At 38.8% G+C, this 25,964-nt stretch overlaps 1 protein-coding gene across 1 annotated transcript; it reads left to right on the forward strand.

Annotated features, from left to right (window-relative positions):
* Positions 1-10,357: 10,357 nt before the first annotated feature.
* On the forward strand, positions 10,358-24,360 carry PRRG4 (proline rich and Gla domain 4). The gene is made up of 6 exons (XM_032413806.1): positions 10,358-10,439; positions 10,762-10,886; positions 15,454-15,617; positions 17,019-17,067; positions 18,678-18,810; positions 23,883-24,360. The coding sequence occupies exons 2-6, from the start codon at positions 10,784-10,786 to the stop codon at positions 24,115-24,117; spliced, it is 684 nt and encodes a 227-aa protein (XP_032269697.1). The 5' UTR covers positions 10,358-10,439; positions 10,762-10,783; the 3' UTR covers positions 24,118-24,360.
* The last annotated feature ends 1,604 nt before the right edge of the window (positions 24,361-25,964 follow it).

Consider the following 25,964-nt stretch of genomic DNA (forward strand, 5'->3'; position numbering starts at 1 on the left):
CTTTGACAACATGTATAATATAGACTTATATTTACAGCTAGAAAAAGGTCTAGAATAATGTACCCCAAGTATTACACTTGGAAGTAAAATTAGGGATTTTCCCCCCTTGTCCTTATCCCCTACATTCTTCTACAATAAACATAAGTATTGCTTTTGTAATAGAAAATAATAAAAGTATTTCTTAACCAGTTTACTTTGTTGAAGCCAGCTTAATTTTTTAAAACTTTTATGAATAAACTAGAACTTTAATGAACTTGTTACTGATATATCTAGAAACTGATAAATAAGTAAAATATAGAAATCACTGAGGAGACATTAGATCGGCAATTAGAGAATGATTCATGAGATACTATCTTTACAAATCAGCAACGCAAAAGTGTAATAGTTAGGTCAATGAAAATGGATGAGTCAATAATCTCTTGTGATGTTTAAGGACAGAATCTCTACACTTATTGAAATGAATTGCTAAATTGCCTTCTAAAATGGTCATTCCACTAGTGAGTAGAGAATGCCCTTACCACACCCTTCTCAGTACTGATGTAACCAGCAAAAAAAATGAGTCTCATTTTACTTCCCATCTCTTTGATTATTAGTGAAACTGAATGTTTTCTAAGGCTTATTTATTGGCTATTCATATTTCTTCTTTGGGATATTGTCTATTCATGTGTTGTATGTTTTTTAAGTAATCTTTTTCCTTGTTCATTTGTTATATTTTAAAAAGTAAAGATCTTAACTCTTTATCTGGCATATATGTTTTAAATATTTTTCCCAGTTTGTCATTTCCTTTCAACTTTAATGGTGTCCTATAATGTGTAAAAATATTTGATTTTTATGAGGTCAAATATATTAATTTTTTTCTTTCTTATTTTTGCTTTGCTTTTATTCTTTTTTTTTTTTTTTTTTTTTAAGATTTTGTTTATTTATTTGACAGAGAGAGACAGCGAGAGCAGGAACACAAGCAGGGGGAGTGGGAGAGGGAGAAGCAGGCTTCCCGCCGAGCAGGGAACCCAATGTGGGACTCGATCCCAGGACCCTGGGATCATGACCTGAGCTGAAGGCAGACGCTTAACGACTGAGCCACCCAGGCACCCGCTTTGCTTTTATTCTTAAAGAGTCCCTCTCAGGGGCGCCTGGGCGGCTCAGTTGGTTAAGTGTCTGCCTTCCGCTCAGGTCATGATCCTCGGGTCCTGGGATTGAGTCCCGCATCAGGGTTCCCTGCTAAGTGGGATGTCTGCTTCTCCCTCTGCCCCTCCCCTCCCCCACTTGTACTCATTCTCTCTCTCTCTCAAATAAGTAAATATAATCTTTAAAAAGAGAGAGTCCTTTTCAACTCTAGAAGTAGATGTTATCCACCTACATGTTCTTCTAATTCTTTTATGGGGCAATTTTTTTCATTTTATTCTTAAAGCCATCCGGAGTTTATTTGGGAGTAAGATGTGAGAGAGGCAACTAACTCTTAAAAACACATTTTTAATACAACAAAATTTCCCGTGACATAAGCATTTAAACAGTTCTTCAGAGTTCATTTAAAAAGGACTAGGTTCTGTAGAAACTTATTTTAACAGTGTTCTTTTGGAAAAGGTGTCTTTTTACTAATTAACTTCTATATTACTTGGATGTTTTACAAAGGATATGTATTGCTTTGCTGTTAAATATATGGAAATTTATTTTCTTCATTGCATGAGAGTTTGATGCCATATGTCAGAGTCAGATCTTGAACTTCACCTTTTTGGTGACTAAAAGAACAAAAGAAACTCTTCATGATTCATAGGGCGTGAATCATCAGTGCTAGAAGATTAAGTGAAATTCTAATACCAGTGGGGTGAAGTGGAAATCCTACTGGGTAGAAACCAGATATCCTAGTTTCAGTGCTCCCCTGGATTCATTTACTAAATTTCTTTAGACAAATTTCTTAAAATTTCTGTACCTGTTTGCCAACTCATTAAACAAAGATCTTAGTTGTCAAAAAAGACGAGCTTATTAAAGTACTAAAGGGAACTTGAAGTAAAAATCTTCATGGACAGTGTTAACAATTCTAGTCACCCAGGAACTCAGGAAGCCTAAAATGTTCCCTTAATTAATAAGTCTTCTCTCAAGGGCTCAGCTATTATGCACAAAAAAGTGTGCATAAATTCTCAGAGGCCATTGAAAGGGATGGATTATCAGAGGTGAACATTTTGGGAATAATAGACATTTCATGTTATTGATGATGAGACTGAAATAATATTGTATTTTAAGAAACCTAACCTTCTTTTCAATTTCTTCTACTTCTCTTTTACATATTTCAGCTTTTTGAGATGCCAATCATATATATATACACAAACAAATGCTCATAAACAGATGTATACACCATAAATTTATGTTTACTAACATTCATGCAAATTTATGTATAATAATACGGATGTAGGTAACCACATGCTTGCTCACAAGCATATCTTCAAGTTTATCTTTAGCATGTTGATGAAAAGAACTAATAAAATCAGGCAATGAGCAAATCTGGTAAGATGATTAGAGACTTCTGAGTCCACAATTGGTAAAGAGCTCTCTGCCTAATGTTATCTAGGCCCCCAGAAAAACCAATGGAAAGGAGGATTTATTTATTACTTCATTCAACAAATATTAATTGAGCATCTGCCAGGCACTATGCTAGGCACTGAGGAAAACTATTAGGTTGAACCACATGAAATTGCTGATATTCAAGCATATTTTTTATTCACAGCAATGGCAATTTCATATGGTTCAACCTGAGAAAGTTACAGAAATTCCTTCAAGAGGGGAAAAAAATAAGACAGTTGAAAATTATGAGAAAAACAAATTTTTTCCACAATAACAACTTAGAAGAAATAAGAGAGAATGAAAGGAAAAAGATATCACTGGGGAATGGGAAAAGGGAACATACAGACAAAAACAGAAGAGAACAGTAACACCATACACAAGGATAAACTCAAAATGGATGAAAGACCTCAATGTGAGACAGCAATCCATCAAAATCCTAGAGGAGAACAGAGGCAGTAACCTCTTTGACATCGGCCACAGCAACTTCTTTCAAGATACATCTCCAAAAGCTAGTGAAACAAAAGCAAAAATGAACTTTTAGGACTTCATCGAGATAAAAGGCTTCTGCACAGCAAAGGAAACAGTCAACAAAACAATGAGGCAACCCACAGAATGGGAGAAGGTATTTGCAAATGACACTACAGATAAAGGGCTGGTATCCAAGATCTATAAAGAGCTCAAACTCAACACCCAAAAAACAAATAATCAAGTGAAAAAATGGGCAGAAGACATGAACAGACACCTCTCCAAAGAAGACACACAAATGGCTAACAGACACATGAAAAAATGTTCATCATCATTAGCCATCAGGGAAATTCAAATCAAAACCACATTGAGATACCACCTTATGCCAGTTAGAATGGCCAAAATTGACAAGGCAAGAAGCAACAAATGTTGGAGAGGTTGTGGAGAAAGGGGAACCCTCTTACACTGTTGGTGGGAATGCAAGTTGGTACAGCCACTTTGGAAAACAGTGTGGAGGTGCCTCAAAAAATTAAAAATAGAGCTACCCTATGACCCAGCAATTGCACTACTCGTTATTTACTCCAAAGACACAGATGTAGTGAAAAGAAGGGCCATATGCACCCCAATGTTCATAGCAGCAATGTTCGCAATATCCAAACTGTGGAAAGAGCCGAGATGCCCTTCAACAGATGAATGGATAAAGAAGACGTGGTCCACATATACAATGGAATATTACTCAGCCATCAGAAAGGATGAATACCCAACTGTTACAACAACATGGGTGGAACTGGAGGAGATTATGCTAAGTGAAATAAGTCAAGCAGAGAAAGTCAATTATCATATGGTTTCATTTATTTGTAGAACATAAGGAATAGCATGGAGGACATTAGGAGAAGGAAGGGAAAAATGAAGGGGGGTAAATCGGAGGGAGAGATGAACCATAAGAGACTATGGACTCTGAGAAACAAACTGAGGGTTTTAGAGGGGAGGAGGTGGGGGGATGGGTTAGCCTGGTGATGGGTATTAAGGAGGGCACGTACTGCATGGAGCACTGGGTGTTATACGAAAACAATGAATCGTGGATCACTACATCAAAAACTAATGATGTATTGTATGGTGACTAACATAACATAATAAAATAAAATAAAATAGAAGAGAAGAGAATGGTAAAAACGTACAACAGTAAAAACTAATATAAATTCTTTTTTTATTTTTTTTACTGAGGTGTAATTGACATACAACATATTAGTTTCAGACTACACATAATGATTCAGTATTTGTATACATTGTAAAATAACTACCACAGTAAGTCTAATTACTATCCATCATGATACATAGTTACAAAAAAATTTTTTTTCTTCTGATGAGGACTCCTAAAACCTACTCTCTTAGCAAATGTCAAATATGAAATACAGTATTCACTATAGTCACTGTGTTGTACAGAACATCCCCATGATGTAATGGGGATGTTTGTACTTTTTTACTCCCTTTACCCATTCAACCCACCTCTCATCCCTTGCCTCTAGCAACCACCCGTCTGTTCTCTATATCTATGAGCTTGGGGGGTTTTGTTTGTTTGAAAAATGAATACATTCTTAATAATTAATTTAAATCATCCAGTGTGTATTGAGCGTCCAACACTATATAGATTATTTCATGAAAGGCACAGTATGTGCCTCAGAAAAAAGAAAAGAAAAGAAAAGAAAATATGGTTCTCCTTAAAAAGGAAAGATAGACCAAAGTGCCCCATGTTCTTAAATCCTAAATTCTGAGGGGGAAAAAAATGAAAAAAATATTGAGGTGGTAAGAGAGCTATAACAGAGGAAACTGTAGTAGATATATAAAACTATATACAAATTCAGTACAAATCTGAGAAAAAGATAGTAATGTTGGAAAGAAATAAAACAGGAGTTCTGATAATAAAAAAAGAAAGATTCAGCAGCAATGTCACCTGATAACACAAAAATAAAAAGTATAAATCAAGTTATGAGAATAGAGAGGCCAATAAAAGTAAATCTAAAAATGGTGTAGTATCTCTTTTGCCACATAGAAAATTATATTAATTTCCCATTTTGTATAACTACGGGTGAACAAATTATAAAATACATAATTTGGGTATACAGACAAATTCTAAAATTTACAGTTTAACATGATTAATTTATTTTTAAGTATCATAAATTATATAAAAGCAAGTCATGCAAGACTATTTAGAATGGGAAAGAATAATTAGAAAATTACTTAAATAGAGGTGCACAGCTGGCTCAGTGAGTGGAGCATGCAACTCTTGGTCTCAGGGTTGTGGATTTGAGCCCCATGTTGGGTGTAGAGATTATTTAAAAATAAAATTTTTTAAAAATTGCTTAATTAAAGCCCCCTTTACCCTTCTATTATTAAAGATGTTCAAAGAACCATAGGATTTTAGCATAAGAAGAAACCTTAGAGTTCATTCAGGCCAAACCCTCAACGTCTCAGAAGAGGCAGAAAGTTCAGAGAAGAGATTTGTTCAAAGTGATCAAGCGAGAGAAGAATGAATTTGTTCATTCTTTCATTCACTTAGCAGTCAGGAAAGCCTGCTATGGGTCAGGTGAGATACAGAGATTAGTGTATTTTGTTCCTGGCTCTTAAGGACCTGTCAGAGTGGCAGTGGTCAGGGTGGATAAAGGAGAGCCATGAGCTTTATTAAAGCTCCTAGTGTACATCAGTCAATGAAATGATACTTTAAAATCCACATTTTATATGTCAAAACTCAGTTATTGAGAACTCTCATTTGAAAGCTTCAAGCTGGGGTGGTACATAAAATAACAAAAGAGGGGTGCCTGGATGGCTCAGCCATTAAGCTTCTGCCTTCGGCTCAGGTCATGATCCCAGGGTCCTGGGATTGAGCCCCACTCCAAGCTCTCGGCTCTGGGGAGAGTCTGCTTCACCCTCTCCCACTCCCCCTGCTTGTGTTCCTTCTCTCCCTTTGTCTCTCTCTGTCAAATAAATAAATAAAACCTTTTTAAAAAAAATTAAAAAATAAAGATTATATTTTAAAAAATAATAATAAAATAAAATAACAAAAAAAAATTCTTTACCGAAGAAGGATAAATGGGAACCTGGTTTCTAGATTTCCTAACAGTTCCTGCATATGATGTGTGTCTTTCATCAGTACCAGCAACACCAACACTGTGTTATTGATCCTTCGTTGGGGCAGAATAAATGAAAGATACTTAAACATTATCAATTGTATAGCTAAAAATACATGATTTGTTTGAACTCCCTTTGCACACATGTGCATGGAAAGTATGGTTTTGCAACTGATGTCATATAACCTCGTGTGTAGGGCCGCCTGGGTGGCTCAGTCGGGTAAGCATTTGCCTTCGGCTCAGGTCATGATCCCAGGGTCCTGGGCATCGGGCTCTCTGCTCAGCAGGGAGCCTGCTTCTCCCTCTCCCTCTGCCTGCCACTCCACCTGCTTGTGTGCACTCTCTCTCTCTCTCTCTCTCTCAAATAAATAAATAAATAAATAAAATCTTTTTTTTTTTTTAGATTTTATTTATTTATTTGACAGAAAGAGAGATAGCGAGAGCAGGAACACAAGCAGGGAGAGTGGGAGAGGGAGAAGCAGGCTTCCCGCGGAGCAGGGAGCCAGATGTGGGACTCGATCCCAAGACCCTGGGATCATGACCTGAGCCGAAGGCAGACGCTTAACAACTGAGCCACCCAGGCGCCCCAATAAATAAAATCTTTAAAAAATAAAACCTTGTGTGTGAAACAATCTGCGTTTAGTTAGAACATCATGATTTTCTGAACAGGGGTTTACAAAAAAAGAGGCAGGAAAAATTGTTTATCAGTCAGAAAGTAAGATGATGATGATAAACTGAGTCTGATAAGTGAAAGAATTATAATTGTAAAAATGCTGAAGTCTGAACAAGAAAGAGTGAGAGTTTTGTGACCAACTGTGACACAGGCCCCTGTCACAGGCACCTGAGGGCAGCTTGGAAGCACACTGATTCCGGTTTGGCTATGCCCTGTTAGGACTATAAGAATTACTAGCATGACATACAGCTCTGATTACTACCCACAGCATGACGCAGAACCAGATGACCATGAAATTGGATTACCTTTCACGCTGCTCTTGATTTTTATTTAATTTTGTTATTAATCATTGTTCTTAAATGATAGAGTTAAATGTGAGCTGTAGTCAAAAGTTCCTTTAGAGGGTTTTAAATAAATGCTTAAAATTAAATCCTTTTGCCTATTTGTTGAATCTGAACATACCTGCACTTGGATATATAATCAACTTTGAACAGGAGGAGTCTTTCATTTTCCACCTACTGATTTTACTGGGACAAATTAAAACAGCAAACAATTGCTGTTGAAATGTCAAGGCTAAAATGTCACAGAAACATCAAGTTCAGTGAAGTTGTAGCTCCTGCTCGGAGTAGGCTGACACAATCATCAGTGTGTCTTTAAGGATGTGGATGTGACCTTACATTGCAAAGCTTCATGGCCGCAACCTTCACATTTCCTGTCACAGTCCTTGAGTCAGTCCTCAAGCCCACACAGTAAAGTGAGTTTCCATTTCATTCTTGAGTTCACACAGGTAAATGGGTGGGTATATGCTCAAACTCAGAGATGCATTATCACATTAATCCGAGTCCATTCATCTCATTGCTCTGACTTTTTTTTTCTTATTTCTTTTCAAATAAAAAAATGCTTTACTTGCTGCCCTCCATTGCTTGTTGATAACTCAGAAAAGCACTGGTAAGAGTCAAGAGCCAGGCGACGACTTGGCCAATGACTGTTCAAGACCTTTTACTTCTTCATGCTTCAGTATCCCTCTTTGCAAAATGAGAATGATAATATCTGGCCCAATTCCACAAATGGCCAGAATAAAAGCACTTAAAATTCTTCGGAAGAAAAGCATAAGAATATTGTGACTTTACAAAGTAAATGGCAAAAAATAAGAAAATGAACACAGCAAGTAAACAACAGAAGAAATTGTCAGTTGTGGACAATGTCGTTACTAGTATTCTCTTTTCTTTCTTGTTATCTAATCTCAAAATATCTTGTAATTCTATCGTGGCTGAAGTTTGTATGCATACTGCCAAATGCTGTAATATTCTTTAGGATTCAATATTACAGGGAAACATACAGGGATGGAATTCACCACTGAGAAACACTTTCATTTCTGTATCTGACTCCCCTCTCAGACTATAAACTCTGATATTTGATGAGAGCACAAAGCCTCATTTGTTCTGGTCCAAATAGCCAGATATGTGGGTGGATGCATTCTCCCAAGGAATGTCACCAAAGTTCACATCTGCTTATTCCACAACATGAGGCATCTGACCATTTGCCTATCTCAATATAGTGTGAAGCGCTTTTCCTACATGAAAATAAATTGCTTCCATCCAAAAAAATGTATTGAGCATGAACAACATAAAAGGCGCTTTGCTAGGTACCACGGAGGATGTAAAGATGAATAAATCAGTTCTTGCCCTTATGAGAACTTTATAGGCCCACATTCTTAGATATAGATTTAGATTAAATTCTCCTCCCAAAAGAGACCGTGGTGTTTATCTTTGTGTCCTCAGTGCTTAGTGATGTAGTTTGGCTAAATGAATGAATAAGCAGAAGAATGGGTGTTCTAATAAAGATGTTTCCTGTTCTAGGATGTCAAACACAAGAAATCATTTCTAGTCTTTTCTCCTTCTGATCCCAGTTGCTTAAAAATAACAAAAGGATTGAAGGGGAGAAGAAGGATCTATCATAGAAACAAGCTAAAGACAAGGTGGACAAGTGGAAACCAAGGAGGAAGAGATTGGGAGAAGGGAAAAGAAAGAGCACTATCTCGAAGGAATCAATGAAGACAAAATTTCTGCAGAAAGCTTAGGAAAAATTCACTTAATTCTAAATAATTAGAATAAAATAGGCAATAGCCTTTGTGGGGAGAAAAAAGAATTGGGTGGAAACTGAATTAAACACTAGAAAGGGGGAAAAAAATGTTTCCTCTGATTTCCTGCAAGGGCCAAGCCACTTTGGTCAAAGCATGGAATCTTAAATAATGTTTCAAAGAATGTTACCATGTTATTTGGACAAAGAAGGATGTGAATGTTACCTGGCATAGGTCCTCTGTCTGCCTGCTGCCTTCATTATTGAGGCAACAATTCCCAAACTCTTGGATCTCGGGACCTCCTTACACTCTTTAAGGCTATCAAGGGCCGTAAAGAGACTTCACTTACTTGAATTCTATCTAACGGTATTCATCATATCACATATTATTACAGAGATATTTTCAAAATATCTCAAATCAAGACAACAAAGTGTACTTTTTTGTTGTGTTTCCACATAAACTCTAAGAAAAGTTCAAGATTTCAAGATAACTATTTATGTGAAAATAATGAGGTTATAGCTATCCTGGCAGGTGTGATCAAAGAGAGCTAATTACAGAAGTAATGAGAACATATAAATTTTATTAATCTCTATAAAAATGTACATATTGAAACTTTAAGCCTACTACCATAGAACATACTAGAAAACAGAAGAATACCCATTCTATTAGTAGAGTGATGACATCATTCACGTCAGATCGGCCTCTGGAAATTTCCACCGGACAGTCATGAGACAATGAAAGCGAAAAAGGCAAATCATGTCTTATTACCCTAATGGAAATAGTTTTGACCTAGGAGACCCCTTCCCAGGATCTTGGAGACGTCCCAAGACCTGGCGGGCCACAATTTGAGAACTAATGTAATCGATTAATTCTAAAGTCACTTCCCGTTTCTTCTTACTAATAAAGTGCATTTTCTCTGATGAATATTTTGTTCTCATTTCCGAACCACCCTTTGAGAACCGCTGACCTAAGGTAACCGCAAGACAGACCCCGTAGCCCAATGAAACCCAAAGCGAAAAGCCCGCGGGATGCGCCCGGGGCGCTCCGCTTACCACTGAGAACTGAAAATGCCCTCTGAATCCTCAAGCAGCGCCGGGTGCAGAAATGAGTCCAAAACCTGCCGCCAAGGCGGGGCCAGAACGGGCTGCAGGCGGCCGGACTCGCCCGAGGCTCCGGGCGGAAGCTGCGGCGGCTCTGGAACCACCTGCCCACTGCCCGCCCGCCGCAGGTAGGCCGGCCCCCGGGGGGAGGAGCGCGGCCAGGTGCTCCCCAGGTAGCCGCCTCCGCCCTCTCACCCAGCTCTGGGCCGCGGCCTCCCGGGATCACCGTAGGAACTTACCGCGCGCGTGCTCGCGTGGACCAGGCGCCTCTCCACGGACCCCAGGCGCTTCCTCCGCCCCAACGCGGGAGCCTCCCCGGCCTCCCGGGATTGTCGCCGAGATTTGGGGGGCGCCGAGACGGAGGGTCTGGCGGCCGCAGGGACTACCCAACGACGGGGCTCCGGCCCGGGAGCTGCTGGAACATGCGCCCGGAGCCGCAGGTGCGGGGCCCGGAGGCTTGGCTCGGGCGGGGAATGGGTTCCTCGGAGGGGACCACCTCGGCGGACCCGGCCCGACTGGAACGGAAGGCAGAGGGCCGCCCGCGGCGACAGGTCGGCAGAGTCCCGGGGCGCGGCATTTGTCCCTAGGCACTCTCGGGCTTTCCGGGCGCGGGTCGGGACGGGCGACCGAAACCCGCGAGCCGGGCGCAGTCGGGCTGTTGTTAAGAGAGCGGCAGGTCGGTGACTCAGTACCCCCAGGAACTCAAAGTGCTGAGCCAGGGGCTTTTTTGACTTTTTCTTTTTGTTACTTTGTTTGTCTTAGTTTGTTTGACAGTTACCAGACTATGATTACACTGCTGGTTCTACTCAGCCAACTGCCCATAGTTACCTTCGCGTTTCCTCATTGCACAAGGAGTCCGAAGGAGTCCAGGCATGCTCGAGAAGAAGGTAAGCATGGCTCCCGTCTCGAGAAAGCCCCCTGAAAAGCCGAGCCAGGTATTACAAATCTCAAAGGAGAAAGTGTAGTCTTTGAAATGACATGCCCCCATCAATCAAAGAAGCCTTACAATATCCTCGAGTTTAATTTGTGGTCTGCTTGGCAATGTGGTTATGTTAGGTACAATTTATACAAATTTATTTCTGTGAGTTATTTTTGATAAATATATATTTAAGACCTGGTTTGTGGTTCACTGAATGGAACACCTATTTCAACTTCTGAAAAGCAGTGAGCACCGTTTTTCTAGATGAGGCTATGTGGTAATTATAATGAGCATAATTACTTGTTTTTTCTGGAAAGATGGACAGTGAATCCAGGATCTAGTCTGGACTTGTTATGAGACCCCAGGGCAAGTTACTTAACCCCTTTCTGCTTGAATTTCTTCCTCTGTAAAATGATGGGGGTGGGGAGTGGAACGATCCCTGAGGTCCTTTTTGACATCAAATTGTCTGGTTATCTGGATAAAGTCAGATGCTTGTGAAAGATTAGGTTTGGTAACCTAGAATTTCATACCTTGTGGGTTCCAGGTCATAAACAGACTAGTTCCTGTCTGCATTTTAAAAGTCTAACCTAGAAATCAGAACCAGAAAAGAAAAAAAAAATGGCTTTGGCTTCAGCATCCTTCTCCCTGCCTGGTCATTGTGCTTCCCTATCCCCACACATTCCTGTCCCTTAATCCTTTTCATCAGATCTACTCTCAGCTCATTTTCATTTAGGAAGGATCTGTTACACTAATACTCCTGGATAACTTATTAATGATTAATACAGCTTGGTGTATTAAACCTTCCAGGAGGGTGTGTGTGTGTTTGTGCATGTGTGTGTTTTAAGATGGGAAATCTTAACCCAAAGGAACCAAACCCTGATGGTAGAATTCTAGGCAACTGGATAAGCTAGCTAATGAGAATAGGGAGAGATTTTGGAAGGAGAGCCTTCTTGTTACCTCCCAAATTCCACCACATATGTAGGTCCACTCATATATAAAATTGAAGGTCCATACTCAGTGGGACCAGATGCTGATCCCCAGTATGCTGGTGAGTATATTCATTGATTCACATAATGCAGACATAAAAGACATTCCCAAGGACATCACAAATTATGGAAGGAATTCAGAGACCATACTTGAGTGCAGATGGCTGGAAATATCTATGGGAAATGTAAATGAGGAATCCTATCTATTTTAAAAGCTGATTTGCTCAGTTAGTAATCACTTTATTAACACATAGTATATGCCAGGCCCTCATTTAAGTACTGGGGATATAGCAGTGAAAGTCTATAATCCCTGCCCTGAAGAGAATGGAGGGTCAGTTGGTGGGTTTGAAATAGCAGGATGCACAGAAAGCCTCTTAGGATGGCCTAAAATGGGAGAAATAGAAATGGGAAGAGAACTTGAGGAGGCACATACAAAAGGACTAAAGACAGTGTATCCTCCATCAGGGGCGAGAGGGAAAATAAGATTTCTCACTGGAAGTTCAGGATGCTCCCAGGACAAGGAGGTTTGCTTCTTTGGATAACAAATTCAGAGTTACTTAGGATCCCAGTAACAAAGGACAATATTTCTCCTAAGATCAAAAGGGAGGCAGGGAAAAATTTAATAAAGCACCAAAGGCCTAAAGTCAACCCCTGACTGAATCAGAACTTTCACACTCAGGGAAGTGATACACAGTAGCTCCTGGAGGGCACATTTAATTCATGGGTGAAGACTTTTACTGGCATAAGTATCATTTCAGGAACAATAAAAATGTTTATGATTCTCTCATTCTTATTTTCCTTTCAAGTTGAAAGTAGTTCTATTGAGTCCCATCTGGAGGGCACAGAGTATTTTTATAACTCACATAACCTACTTGAAGGGAAGACCAACAATGAGAAATTTGGCACTACTTTCTTAGCCAATAAAATGTAAAGATCTGGCCGTATCTGAGAAGTAGCAATACAGAAGCAGATTTCTAATTCTTCTTCTGAAATTCGATTCCATGTAGTAAATATAGCTAAGTTAGGCAGGCCGTGAGTTACTTCATCACTGGTTTAGTATTTTAAACCTACAACAAAATGAGTAATACCAGACTATACCTATGAATTGCTTTAACTGGTAGAATTTAGGTCCAAGAATTTATTTCCAATGTAGAAAAATTGAGTTCATTTACTCATTTAGTAAATCATTTTTTGAGCACCTCATATGTGTCAGGCACCACGTGTGTGTGTACTTTAGTGGAATTTTTCTTCTAGTGAGGGGAACAGAGTGGTCACAAGTAAGTGGTTAACACATGCAGAACACACCAGATAGTGGTGCACGCTATGGAGAGAAACCAAGTGTAGTAGGGACAGGGAGCGCCAGAGGTGGGTGGGTGGGGATGAGGTTTCAAGGTAACATTGAGCAAAATCCTAAAGGAGGTGAAAGAAGAAAGTTCTATTCAGGGGAAACAGCCAGTACAAAGGCAGGAGAGAACCAGGTGCACTGGAAGTGTTTTTAACAGCACAATGTTAAAAACAGACTGTAGGGGAGCAAGGCAACCCCTCAGAGGGCCATGATGAGAATCCCAATGAGAGGTGAAGGTAACTTGGAAAATTGTTCATTTTGTCTCCTTTTGGTGACAAAATGCCCTCTCCCCTCCCCCCTGTGCGCATGCGTTCTCTTTCTCTCTAAAATAAATAAATAAATCCTTAAAAAAAGGTAAAAAGAATTGGTAAAATTATATATATATATATATATATTTATATATTTAATCTAACCCATTATATCCAAAATATCATTTCCAAATACAAGCAATATGAAACATTAAGATATTTTACTTTTTAATTAAATCTTCAAATCCAGTGTATATTTTACATTTCTAGCACGTCTCATTTCAGACTAGCCACAGTTCAAGTGCTCAATAGCAATATGTGCCTAGTGGCTACCATACTGAACAAAACAGCTCTGTAAGATTCAGACCTGTTTGGAAAAGTGATTGACTAGTGGAAAAAAATATCTTGGACAAGGTGTGACTGTTCTCGTGGGGCTAAGGATAAATGGCCAAGCTGAGGTCATTCACAAATCAGAATTAGTCTTTCAGGCCATGCTCTCTCATCAGTCCTGAACTGTCTTTCAATTGCCCACTCTAATATATTCTTCCTTTATAGTAATGGTTAACAGTGCAAAACATCAAATTCTTTTAAGCATTTGATGTAGTTTTCAGAGAGTTTCTGAATTCCAGTCTTGGTAATGTGATCTGGAGCAAGATTTCTTAAGCATTCTTTGTGTGATACCAGAATGAGTTTAAAGTTTGTGGGTTTTGAAAATACTGCCATGGTGGGATATTTTGGTTTTGTGTTACCCTGTGCTTAACTCTATTGTGTTTACCATTTACCTTCCCAGAAAAGGTAGAGGGAGTCTTATGAAGCATTGTAGACACATCTTTAGGGGATGGGGAGAGAGAGGCAGCTACTTGTTTAGGAGGGGCTGAATGTCTGTTGATTAACCTTATAATTACCTTATAATTTTATTAACTTAGAAGTTTAAAATTTTATAAGTTTTTAGTATGAACTTGCTCTAAAATTTTTAACATAAATCAATAATTTTAAAACATAAAGAGATCTTAGTAATTCTTTAGTTCATTTATCAATTTTACAAATCAGGAAATGGCAACACAGAGATATAAGTGATTTATCCCAGATAAACCATCAACAGCCAAGCCAAATCACAACCAAGAATCTCTGTCTTCTCTTAGACCAATACTCTATCCTTTACACCAGACTAATTTTTCTCAGTCAAGATAATAGAGAGCCAACCCTTTAGAAGTAGAAGAGTCTGACCTGTCACTTCTTGGAAATACTGTCTAGAGGGAAAAGTGATATTTAAATAATTTTCATTGGGGCGCCTGGGTGGCTCAGTCGTTAAGCATCTGCCTTCGGCTCAGGTCATGATCCCAGGGTCCTGGGATCGAGCCCCGCGTCGGGCTCCCTGCTCCGCCGGAGGCCTGCTTCTCCCTCTCCCACTCCCCCTGCTTATGTTCCCTCTCTCACTCTCTGTCAAATAAATAAATAAATAAAAATCTTTTAAATAAATAAATAAATAATTTTCATTTATGCTAATAACTTTGGACATAACCAACTCAAGTATTTTCTGGGCTTATGCTAATATTTGTATGTCATATTTAACAGACGTTATTTTTACTGATGACATTTCTTTTTGTCAGAATTTAAAATCATACAGGGATGCCTGGGTGGCTCAGTCAGATAAGTGGGTGCCTTCAGCTGCCTTCAAGGGTTCTGGGATTGAGCCCCGAAGCCTGCTCCCTGCTCAGCCAGGAGACTGCTTCTCCCTGTGCCCCTCCCCCCACTTGTGCTCTGTCTCTCTCTTTCTCTCTCTCTCAAATAAATAAGTAAAATCTTAAAAAAAAAAAAAAAAAAGAATTTAAAACCATACAAAAAAAGTTTGGCATAATTTTACATCAAGAGAATTATTCAGTTCTTCCACAATTAAAACAGGAATGTTCTGCCCTATTTTTATCAACCTTTGAAATCTTTCTATTTCTTTATGAGTCTTCACAGCAAAAGAAGAAGCAAACCTTTTCATACATAGACACCTGCTATATAATAGATTTGATTTGGAGCTCTTCACGCCCGGTGACCTAGAAAGAGAGTGCAGAGAAGAAATTTGTAATTATGAAGAAGCCAGAGAAATCTTTGTGGATGAAGATAAAACGGTAATTTGGTTGACAATGTTAATTGGCTGGAAATTTATTAAATCATACTTAAGAAAATGGCACATTAAGTCATCAGAGATTTTATGCTTTAAATAGAATCGAGATTTTATACCTGTTATCCCTTTCTACTTCCTTAAAATGCTAACAAACCTATTTAGACTTGGCTTTATACTTAATTAAATGGACTTAGAGTAATTGGCAAATTATCGATTGTGTTGTGATTTTGTGTGTGTGATGTTTATTATATTTAAAAACAATCATGAAGTGGAATGAATTACATTTTAGGATACTAATTGAGTTAGTTCTCTGACTCAGGCTTCAATCATTCTAGACTCAGAGCAATTTTTCCTACCAGTGACCTTATCTTTTCTGATTACTGTATTTATTAACAATCTATTATGTGCCAAGTCCTCTGCCAGAGACTGAGGATATAAAATATATAGTCTCTGCATTCAAGAGTTTATTGTTTGGTATATCAGTGTAATTTAAGGGAGAAACTTTTAGAAGTTCTCCTTTGAAATGTAATTAAATCCTGTCCATTAATCTTGGAACAGTACAAAACAAACAGACAACACGGTCCCTGTTATAATCTGGCATATTCTTAAAGAATACTGAGTGACTCAAATTCTTTACTTTTGTAAATTAAATAAGCACAGCTCCTTTTCCCCTTCCTCAAGAGTTCCACTTTACTCTTTGGTCAATAAGACCAAGGAACTCTAGGTATCCTTTAAATACAGGCATTAATGGAACTTAGTTCTTTTTTCTCCCAAAATTGCGCCCAGCTTCTCATTCCCTGATAATATCTGCCACATCTGCTGGAGAAGGAAAACAAAGTCTATACTTTGTAGCTGTGCCCGTTGAAATTTTATTGTTTTTTTGCAAACGCATTTTATGATTTTATCATGGTTCCTTAAAGTCTGCCTCATTCTCTCAAGTAACATTGAACTTAAAGAATCTCAGGGATGTCTTTACCCAGATCAATCCCTTTCAGTACAATCTCCTAGCAAACCGAGGGCGCACCGAGCGTAGAAAAATTCAGACTCCTTTTCAAACTTGGTAATGGGTCCACTGCTTTAGCCTCCGCCTTTGGTGCTGTCACCGACTAATATGATGGTTTCACTGTATGTCTGAGCGGGGACTCTGAGCAGGTGAAGGGAGAGTGGCAGGGGACAGTAGTAGAGACCTGGCACTGGCAGTCATCCCCTGACCAATTCCAGAGTCAGGAGAAACAGTGGTGGGTGGCAGTGCTTAAATTAGAGTGAGTCACGCCCTCCAGCTTGAATAAACTAGTATCCTCTGTGGCACATGCCAAGAATTTACCACCCCAGTCCGGGTCATTGGGATCACATGCAATGATAACAAAACAATGAAATAAACTTGGAAATTTTACCTTTCTCTTAGATGGCGTTCTGGCAGGACTATTCCAAAAAAGGACCAACCACAAAATCAGGTAAGGCAAGAATGGATGAAATTTAATGTTCTTCTCACCCTCTCTCTATTCTAAATACATCTTAGTTTCATTGTTTGAGTTTGGTTGTTGCTCAACATACATGCCTTGTAAATCCAGGGATGATTTCTCAATTATACACTAGGCTATCTAAGACAGAGGAAGCCACATTCATCTTTACACACTGAAAATCAAGTTTGGTGAGATACTAGGGAAATGAGATAATAGGCTTAAAGGTGTTTTAAACTACTCAGCTAAGTCAAGACTTGCACAGAATAAAAGTAGGACTCCATTAGTTCCAAGTAGTAAGCTATTTTAATTATTTTTTTCTTTTTTACCATTACAAGTAAATGGAATACTTCTGCTACTAGATAAATTAAGAGGGTTAGAATTAAATAAGTTCTATAGAGGAGAGATCTTTACTTTATCTGTATTATCATCTCTAGCTGCTTTTTATCAGGTCTTTTTTTTGTCAGATCTTCCTTCATTCCCATCAGATAGAGCCCCAGCTACGAGGAGACTTTATTACATTGCTAGGCTAGTGTTGCTTAGTACAGTTATCTGTGTATTTAATACCAAAATGTGCCTAGTTGAACAAAGAATATATTATGTTTAGTCTTTTTTTTTAAGGTTATTTATTTTTTTAGTATCTCTACCCCCATCATGGGGCTCAAACTCATGACCCTGCGATCGCGTTGCATGCCATTCTGACTAAACCAACCCAGGCATCCCAGAATATGTTTAGTCTTGAATACTATCCATTTAATATGACCTATTTAAAGTAAATGAAACTTGGGGGTCCCTGGGGGCTCTGTCCATTAAGCATCTGCCTTCAGCTCAGGTCATGATCCCAGGACTCTGGGATCGAGCCCCACATGGGGCTTCCTGCTCAGCAGGAGAGTCTGTTTCTCCCTCCCCTCCCCCGCCCACTTATGCTCTCTCTTGCTCTCTTTCTTTAAAAAAAAAATTTTTTTTTATTTATTTGACAGAGAGTGAGAGAGAGCACAAGCAGGGGGAGTGGCAGGCAGAGGGAGAGAGAGAAGCAGACTCCCTCTGAGCAGGGAGCCTGATGTGGGGCTCAGTCCCAGGACCCTGGGATCATGACCTGAGTGGAAGGCAGATGCCTAACCAACTGAGCCACCCAGGCGCCCCTAAATAAAATCTTAAAAAAATAAAATAAATGAAATGAAATCATAACTAGGGCTTTTAGGAAGTGTCATTTATAAATTTTTGTCACTAGCACAAAGACTTTTTAAAGAAGTCAATATTGGGGCGCCTGGGTGGCTCAGTCGTTAAGCGTCTGCCTTCGGCTCGGGTCATGATCCCAGGGTCCTGGGATCGAGCCCCGCATCGGGCTCCCTGCTCCGCGGGAAGCCTGCTTCTCCCTCTCCCGCTCCCCCTGCTTGTATTCCCTCTCTCGCTGTGTCTCTCTCTGTCAAATAAATAAATAAAATCTTTAAAAAACAAAACAAAAAATAAATAAATAAATAAATAAAGAAGTCAATATTATTAGATTCTTAATAGTATGCGTAGATCCAGTGTTAAATTTATTGAAATCATAGGCAGTGCTTTTCAGTTGTTATATCTACATTATTTTATTCATTTCTCTTAAGATGTTAACAGAGAGAAAGTTGATGTCATGGGCCTTCTGACTGGATTAATTGCTGCTGGAGTATTTTTGGTTATTTTTGGATTACTTGGTTACTATCTTTGTATCACCAAGTGTAACAGGCAACAATATCCCAGGTAAGTACCAAGTAAAAATATTGAATTCACTATTATACATTCTATATTATTATTTTAAAATGGATAAAAATGGCTGTCTATTTTTTAAATAAACATTTCACTCTGGAATAATTTTAGATATACAGGAAAGTTGCAAAGATCACACAGAGAGTTCCCATCCTTCAAGCAGTTTCCCTCATTGTGAACATCTCACATTCCCATAGTACATTTGTAAAACAAACCAGCCAACACTGGTACGTTACTATTAACTAAACTCCAGACCTTATTCAGATTTCACCAATTTTGTCATTCATGTCCTCCTTCTGCTCCAGGACCCAGTTAAGATATCGCATTGCATTTAGTTGTCATTGTCTCTCCAGTCTCCTCTGGTCTGTGACCGTTGTTTGGTTGCATAATTTAACACTTACATAAACAACGAAATGATGCTATTTCTAAGATCCTTCAAAAGAATACAAGAGGATTCACAAGTGTCAACTTGATTTTTTAATATTTCCTTCTTAAGCAGGAAGTAGATACCAGTGTCCCCACATTGTTTCCAGAGGTTAAGAAGTCCCATCACTTCCTCTAAGTCACATCATTAACAGATCTAGCGATGTGGCAACCCAAATAGAAACAGTGTAATTAGCTTTTAAATTCAACCATGTTTATTGATACTTTAAATTAGATAAAAATCAATGAAATAAAATGGTTGCCACTTGAAGATAATAACCCATTAATAAAGCTTGATAAAAATTCATAAAAGCCATAATTGTTTGGACAATAGAACCTCAACATCCTCATTAAAATAAAAAGTTATTCTCTATTATCTCTATTATCTTCTCAGTAAGTGTAGGTGAGTAAGTGTAAAAATAACCTTATTCAAAAAAAATACCAGGTGCTAAACAGGCTATTCGAAATTGAGGCTTACATATCCCTAGTCACACTTTCAAATTCTGGGAAAAGCTCATGATTGTGACCAGGTGACGAAAGGGTTATGGAAACAGTGGTGATGGTGGCACAACATTGTGAATTTAATTTATACCACTGAGTCACACACTTGAAAATGGTTAAAATGGCAATTTTATGTGATATATATTTTACCACTATAAAATTTTTTCTTTATGGTAAGAGTTTAGGGCAACAGACGTGGAATTAGATTCATCTATTGGAAGATAAAACTAAAACCATGGGGTGCCTGGCTGGCTCAGTCAGTAGAGCATGCGACTCTTGATCTCAGGGTTGTGAGTTCGAACCCCACGTTGGGTGTAAAGATTACTTAAAAAAAAAAAAAAAACTGAAGCCGCGACAGTAGGCAAGTTCTCAGAGTGTAATGAAAGGACAGATGGAAAAGAACAGAGCCTTAAAGGGTACTCATAGCAAAGTGCAGAAAGAACACATGCCAGAAAGAGGGCAGAGGACAGGGACAACATAAATTGTAATTCTATCCCCAAGCTGGAATTCCTGAACAGCTCCCTGAGGCATTAACATGACCTGTGCGCATGGACAAAGGAGCTTGTCAGAGACCTCTGTAAATCCTATAAAAATCTGAGAAATGAGAGAAATGAGGAAGAACTTGCCTAATTGTTCTTAAGCCACCATCTTTTAAGCTGAGAGACTTTTATTAACTTCCCTTATTTAACAGGTAGGAAATAAGCAAGGCCTTTCCATTTTCTGGGACTTTTGAATAAAATTTTATTCAGTGTGGCTTTCTCTACAAGTCGAGGAGGAAGTCCTGGAAACTCTCAGACTAATGAAGATCTAGGCAAAATTTGTCTTTAGGGACTCTTCTTGCCTTTATCTCTCTTTTCCTCCCCATTCATAATTTTTCTCCAAAAAAGTTCCTGTATACCCTCATGCTTAATAACTGTGCTCAGGGCCTGGGATAGCACAGCCATTATTCAGTGTCCTCATGCATGGTATTTTCTTCTCTCTTCTCTGTGCTTTGCTTCATTTTTCTACTTTTCTGCACCACTCCATCTTCTTACCTTAGGCCTTTTTTCTGTGAAACCTTCTAGCTTCTTCCCTGCTGTAGGTTAGAAGCAGAATTCAAATGCACAATTCAAATGGCAAAGTAATGCCATTATTACGTATGTTTTCTGTGTATGTTATTGTAAAATTTAAAAACCCTGAATATCTCGGGCGCCTGGGTGGCTCAGTTGGTTAAGCGACTGCCTTCGGCTCAGGTCATGATCCTGGAGTCCCAGGATCGAGTCCCGCATCGGGCTCCCTGCTCGGCAGGGAGTCTGCTTCTCCCTCTGACCCTCCTCCCTCTCATGCTCTCTGTCTCTCATTCTCTCTCAAATAAATAAATAAAATCTTAAAAAAATAAATAAATAAATAAATAAAAAATAAAAACCCTGAATATCTCTTATTTTATTTTGTTTTAAGATTTTCGTTATTTATGGGGGGGGGCAGAAAGAGAAAGAGAATCTTAAGTAGACTCCACACTGAGTGCAGAGCCCAACGCAGGGGTTGATCTCACGACCCTGAGATCATGACCTGAGCCAAAACCAAGAGTGGGACACTTAACCAACTGAGCCACCCAGGCGCCCCTGAATAGCTCTTATTTTAAAAGCAAGATTAGGGGGCTCCTGGGTGGCTCAGTCGTTAAGAGTCTGCCTTCGGCTCAGGTCATGATCCCAGGGTCCTGGGATCGAGCCCCACATCAGGCTCCCTGCTTGGCGGGAAGCCTGCTTCTCCCTCTCCCACTCCCCCTGCTTGTGTTCCCTCTCTCACTGTCTCTCTCTCTGTCAAATAAATAAATAAAAATCTTTTTAAAAAGTAAATAAATAAAAGCAAGATTAGTTATACTTAATGTTAGTACAGATAATGCTATACAGCTCACAGATATTTTTACATGTATTGTTTCACTTTGATCCTCAGAGCCACCCTTTGATTTGAGAGGACATTGAACACTAGGTTTATAAGACATCCTTTTATTTGGGGACTGACTTTTAAAAACTTACTAAAGTACTTTTCATCTATTATCCCAAGAAATTCTTCTAGCAGAGTTATTTGTTCTCTTTCTGTATTTTGCAAGTCTGGAAGTGGAGGAAGGGTGAGGAAATATTTGAGAAAGAAAAGAGTAAAAAATAAGGTCATTGTCAGAAAAGTTTGCCTCATTCCTCTGTCAAAACATGTCAAAAAATGGGAAACACGATCTTTTCATTTCTTAGTTCCTATATTTTATGGAGGAAAATAGGCATACTATGATGTTGTTAGTTTATTTGAGTTGTTATTCGTGTATACTTTCTGATATCAATCAAGATGTGTGTAAGAAATCACTATGTAGATTATTTAATAACTTTGATGTAATTATGATATTGTTTCTATATCTTATATTTGGAAGTCTACATGGAAGAGCTTATTTGTTCCACTAAAACATCTGTCTCTCCTATTCCCTATAAGCAAACAAATAAAACTTTTCATCATAAGTTAATGAATGTGGCAAGTGACTAGCCTACCAGGAATCTGTTCCAGATTTCTGACGGGGGAGGAATTGTGTTGAGCCCTCTAAGTAAACTTGTGATGGATGCTCTTAGTCACCCCCAACTATTGAAGAGCTGACTATCCAGTTCCTAGATTTACACAGATCTTCTTCACTTCTCTCTCTGCAATCATCCTCTCTCCTTTCCTCCAGTTTCATATCTCATGATTACCTCCAAGGAAGAGTTGTTCTAAGTACAAATTGACTGCCTTAGTTTGGAAAGTTTACAGTATTTTGAGTCTACTTAACTGTCTCTTGTCGGGAAGAATATTGAAATATTGATGAGAAGTTGGGGATTACCTATGAATTTTAATTATCCTTAATTAGCCATAGTTCTAGGAACTTAATTTATGCGTGCTTCATAGACAGCCAACTTTACAGTCTAAACAGATCGATTTACTAATGTTTAAATTATAATTCATAATTCAATAGTGAGAAGGGAAAACACAGGCTCAAAACACCAGACCCCTATTGCATTTCAATTTTCACTGGCTGGTGTAGCTGACAGAGTTTTGTGGAAATGGTGGGGCTTGAACAAGGCCATATATTTTTTTAATTATTGGCCTTAGGTCAACAGAGTGGGGAAAAGACAATAACCTGAGAAAGCAAACAACAGCAGTGAAAGCACAGAAGCAGGACAGAGAATTTATTGCACATACAGAGGAGTGTAAAGGGGGTACCTTGCAAGAGCAGAGAGCTGTGAAAAATAAGGTGAAGCCAGAATAAGGGAGGCTTTAGAAAGGAGGCATGGGAGTTGAACTTGACTCAGTGGAAAGTAGGCTGCAGGTTAGACATTTGCAGAGAAGAGGGATATGACAGAAGTGCTATTTAGGAGGGATGGACCAGGCAACAGGACTGCAGAGGAGAGAGACAGGCATCACCTGTCGTGATTATCTCTGTGACATCAGGATCCTTGGCTTGGAGTAATGCTGCCTTTCAACAAGAAAGGGTTTGGTTTCACATCATATTTTGAGAAAGTTCTCATTTAGGAGTGGGAGAAAAAGGGAATTAGCATGTTTTGAGTCCTTATTATAGTGTTGCAGACACTACTTAGATGCTTCACATATAACATTTTTTCTGAATCCACACAAAACAACTCTGTTGAGGTAGCTATTATTGTCCCCATTTTACTTCAAAGGGAACAGATAACTTGCTTTGGCCACATAGCTATGAAATGAGAGGATCCAGTTTCAGATCCATGACTGACTCCAAAGCTCTCAATCTTTCCCCTATACCAAGACTCTTTCAGGGTATATGGGTAAAATAAAACTGTGGTTATATTAATAAATTGGGTTCAGGGGCGCCTGGGTGGCTCAGTCAGTTAAGCGTCTGACTTCAGCTCAGGTCACGTTCCCAGGATCCTGGGATCGAGCACTCCTTCGGGCTCCCTGCTCCGCTGGATTCTGCTTCTCCCTCTCCCTCTGCCCTGCTGGGGCTCTCTGTCTCACTCTCTCTCTCTCTCAAATAAATAAAATCTTAAAAAATAAATAACATAAATAAATAAATTGGGTTCAACTTTTATCAAAATCGTCAGTTGGGTTTTCTAATATTGCCATTTTTACCTAAAAATGCTGCCTTTCTAGACCTAAATGCTGTCTCTCTGTAGTTCTTCAGCCACCTACGTAAGAAGGGGCAGGCACACTCCCTCCATCATTTTCAGAAGACCTGAGGAGGCTGCCTTGACCCCGGCACCCCCGGCGGTGGAGGACACAGGATTACCTTCTTACGAACAGGCAGTGGCACTGACCAGAAAGCACAGTGTTTCCCCGCCACCACCATATCCTGGGCCAGCAAAAGGGCTTCGAGTATTTAAAAAGTCTATGTCGCTCCCATCTCACTAAGCCCGCCATGGTGGTATAGGAGATTCCTGTTATTTGAATGGTTCCTTTTCCCCGAACCAAAGAGACATGTTACTTCAGCCCCTTTATGACAAACCGCAAGGAGCAAAGAAAGAATAAGCATGTGTAAATGACACCACAGCAGTTCTGTTGGCATCTTGGACCTGAACTTGATCATTATCGGCCTGGTAAGAAACTCAACATTACCAATTTGATAAGAAACTTGGACTCCATAGCTTTGCAGTAAAGAAGAGAGCACTTTTTTGTTTATTTTAATGGTTCAGAAAATCTGTGTTATGGATGTCATAGCTAGAACCGGTGAACTGTCTTTTGTACAGATAAAGTTTGTAGATTTCTTGTGTTGAATATTAAAAAAAAAAAAGAGTTTCTGATCATTAGATTATCCGAAGTCAGAATATTAGACCCACTCTTTATTAGGATTTCTTTGTGGTTGGAAATCCGTCACAAAATTGGACACTTCAGTATAAACTGGTGGCCTTAATATAATCACTTCGTTTTACATTTTAAATTATTGCATCGCATTCACTGTATTTTGTAGGTTTTAGTTGTTAACAATTGCTATCAGTCATGTTTTGTTATGGGAGTGGAGTAAGTAATTTAAAAGTCACTTGCTAGGGAGTGAGTTCTTCAGAGGGTACAGAGTTGCAATGGCAAGGATTTGCAAGGGTTGTTATACTATCAAATATATAGGCTTCAAATCTAGAGTGACTAGAACTTGATAAAGTTGCCCATGCTACTGATGAGTAGACACATCCATTTTCATTGCTAAATTATCTATATATAACTACATGTAATTTTTTATCTTGAAAATATGTTGAAGTTTATAAATAATAGTTCGAGAACCTAGAAAAATTAATTTACTTTCCTGCTATTAAAATAATACCAACTAAAGTTACCAGCAACCCTTTGTATCTCTTAATGTCTGGACCCAAAACACCATAAGGAATCATTTTAACCTATACTTTGTCTCTTCTTTTAATTGTATATATGACCAGTCTTCCTTAAGAATGTAGTAGAATATAAGCTATAAACCTCTGGAGGAGTGTGTTTGCATACATTTACGTGAGTGGGTGTGGATGTAGATGTGAATTTGTTTTCTCTTTGTAGGAACTCAAGAAATAACATACTCCTGAGAAATAAAAGAAAAAATTCTGTTCTTGTTGTTTTGCTAGGCATTGCATTTTCCTATTATTTAAGACCATTTGTAAAATTGTATTTTGTTTTATAATTTTTACAGAAGTGAGACTAAAACCCACATATATTTGCTAATTCCTTCCAATTAAATGTTTAGAAAGTATAAATCATTACAATGTGTGTGTGAGTGTTTATGTCTCTTTTAAGACAAGATTATCTTTTTTTTTTTTTTTAAAGATTTTATTTATTTGACAGAGAGCCCAATGTGGGGCTCAATCCCAGGACCCTGGGATCATGACCTGAGCCGAAGGCGGACGCTTAACGACTGAGCCACCCAGGTGCCCCTTAAGACAACATTATCTTAAGGCAGATATAAGCAAGACCTTAATCATTACAGACTGCCAAACATTTTATCCTTCTAGATTTTGGGGTCTCTTCAGTTGCTTATCACAAAGAAATCATCTAGCAACATTTAGATATAATTAGGAAAGTGGTCTTTTTATTTTTTTTTAAAGATTTTTAAGAGTGGAGCTTGAACTCAAAACCCTGAGTCACATGTTCCACTGACTGAGCCAGCCAGGCGCCCCAGGAAAAGTCTTTTTAAAGCCACCTACATTACCTATAAAAATTTTACCACTATGGGGCACCTGGCTGGCTCAGTCGATGGAGCATACAACTCTTAATCTTGAGGTCCT

Source organism: Phoca vitulina, unplaced genomic scaffold, assembly GCF_004348235.1.
Source record: "Phoca vitulina isolate PV1807 unplaced genomic scaffold, GSC_HSeal_1.0 scaffold16, whole genome shotgun sequence".
Taxonomy (NCBI): Eukaryota; Metazoa; Chordata; class Mammalia; order Carnivora; family Phocidae; genus Phoca; species Phoca vitulina.

Coding starts and splice junctions, on each gene's coding strand:
- PRRG4 (XM_032413806.1), top strand. CDS start 10,784: ATGATTACACTGCTGGTTCTACTCAGCCAACTGCCCATAGTTACCTTC. Junction 17,068..18,677: donor AGGACCAACCACAAAATCAG/GTAAGGCAAGAA, acceptor ATTTCTCTTAAG/ATGTTAACAGAGAGAAAGTT. Junction 18,811..23,882: donor AACAGGCAACAATATCCCAG/GTAAGTACCAAG, acceptor GTCTCTCTGTAG/TTCTTCAGCCACCTACGTAA.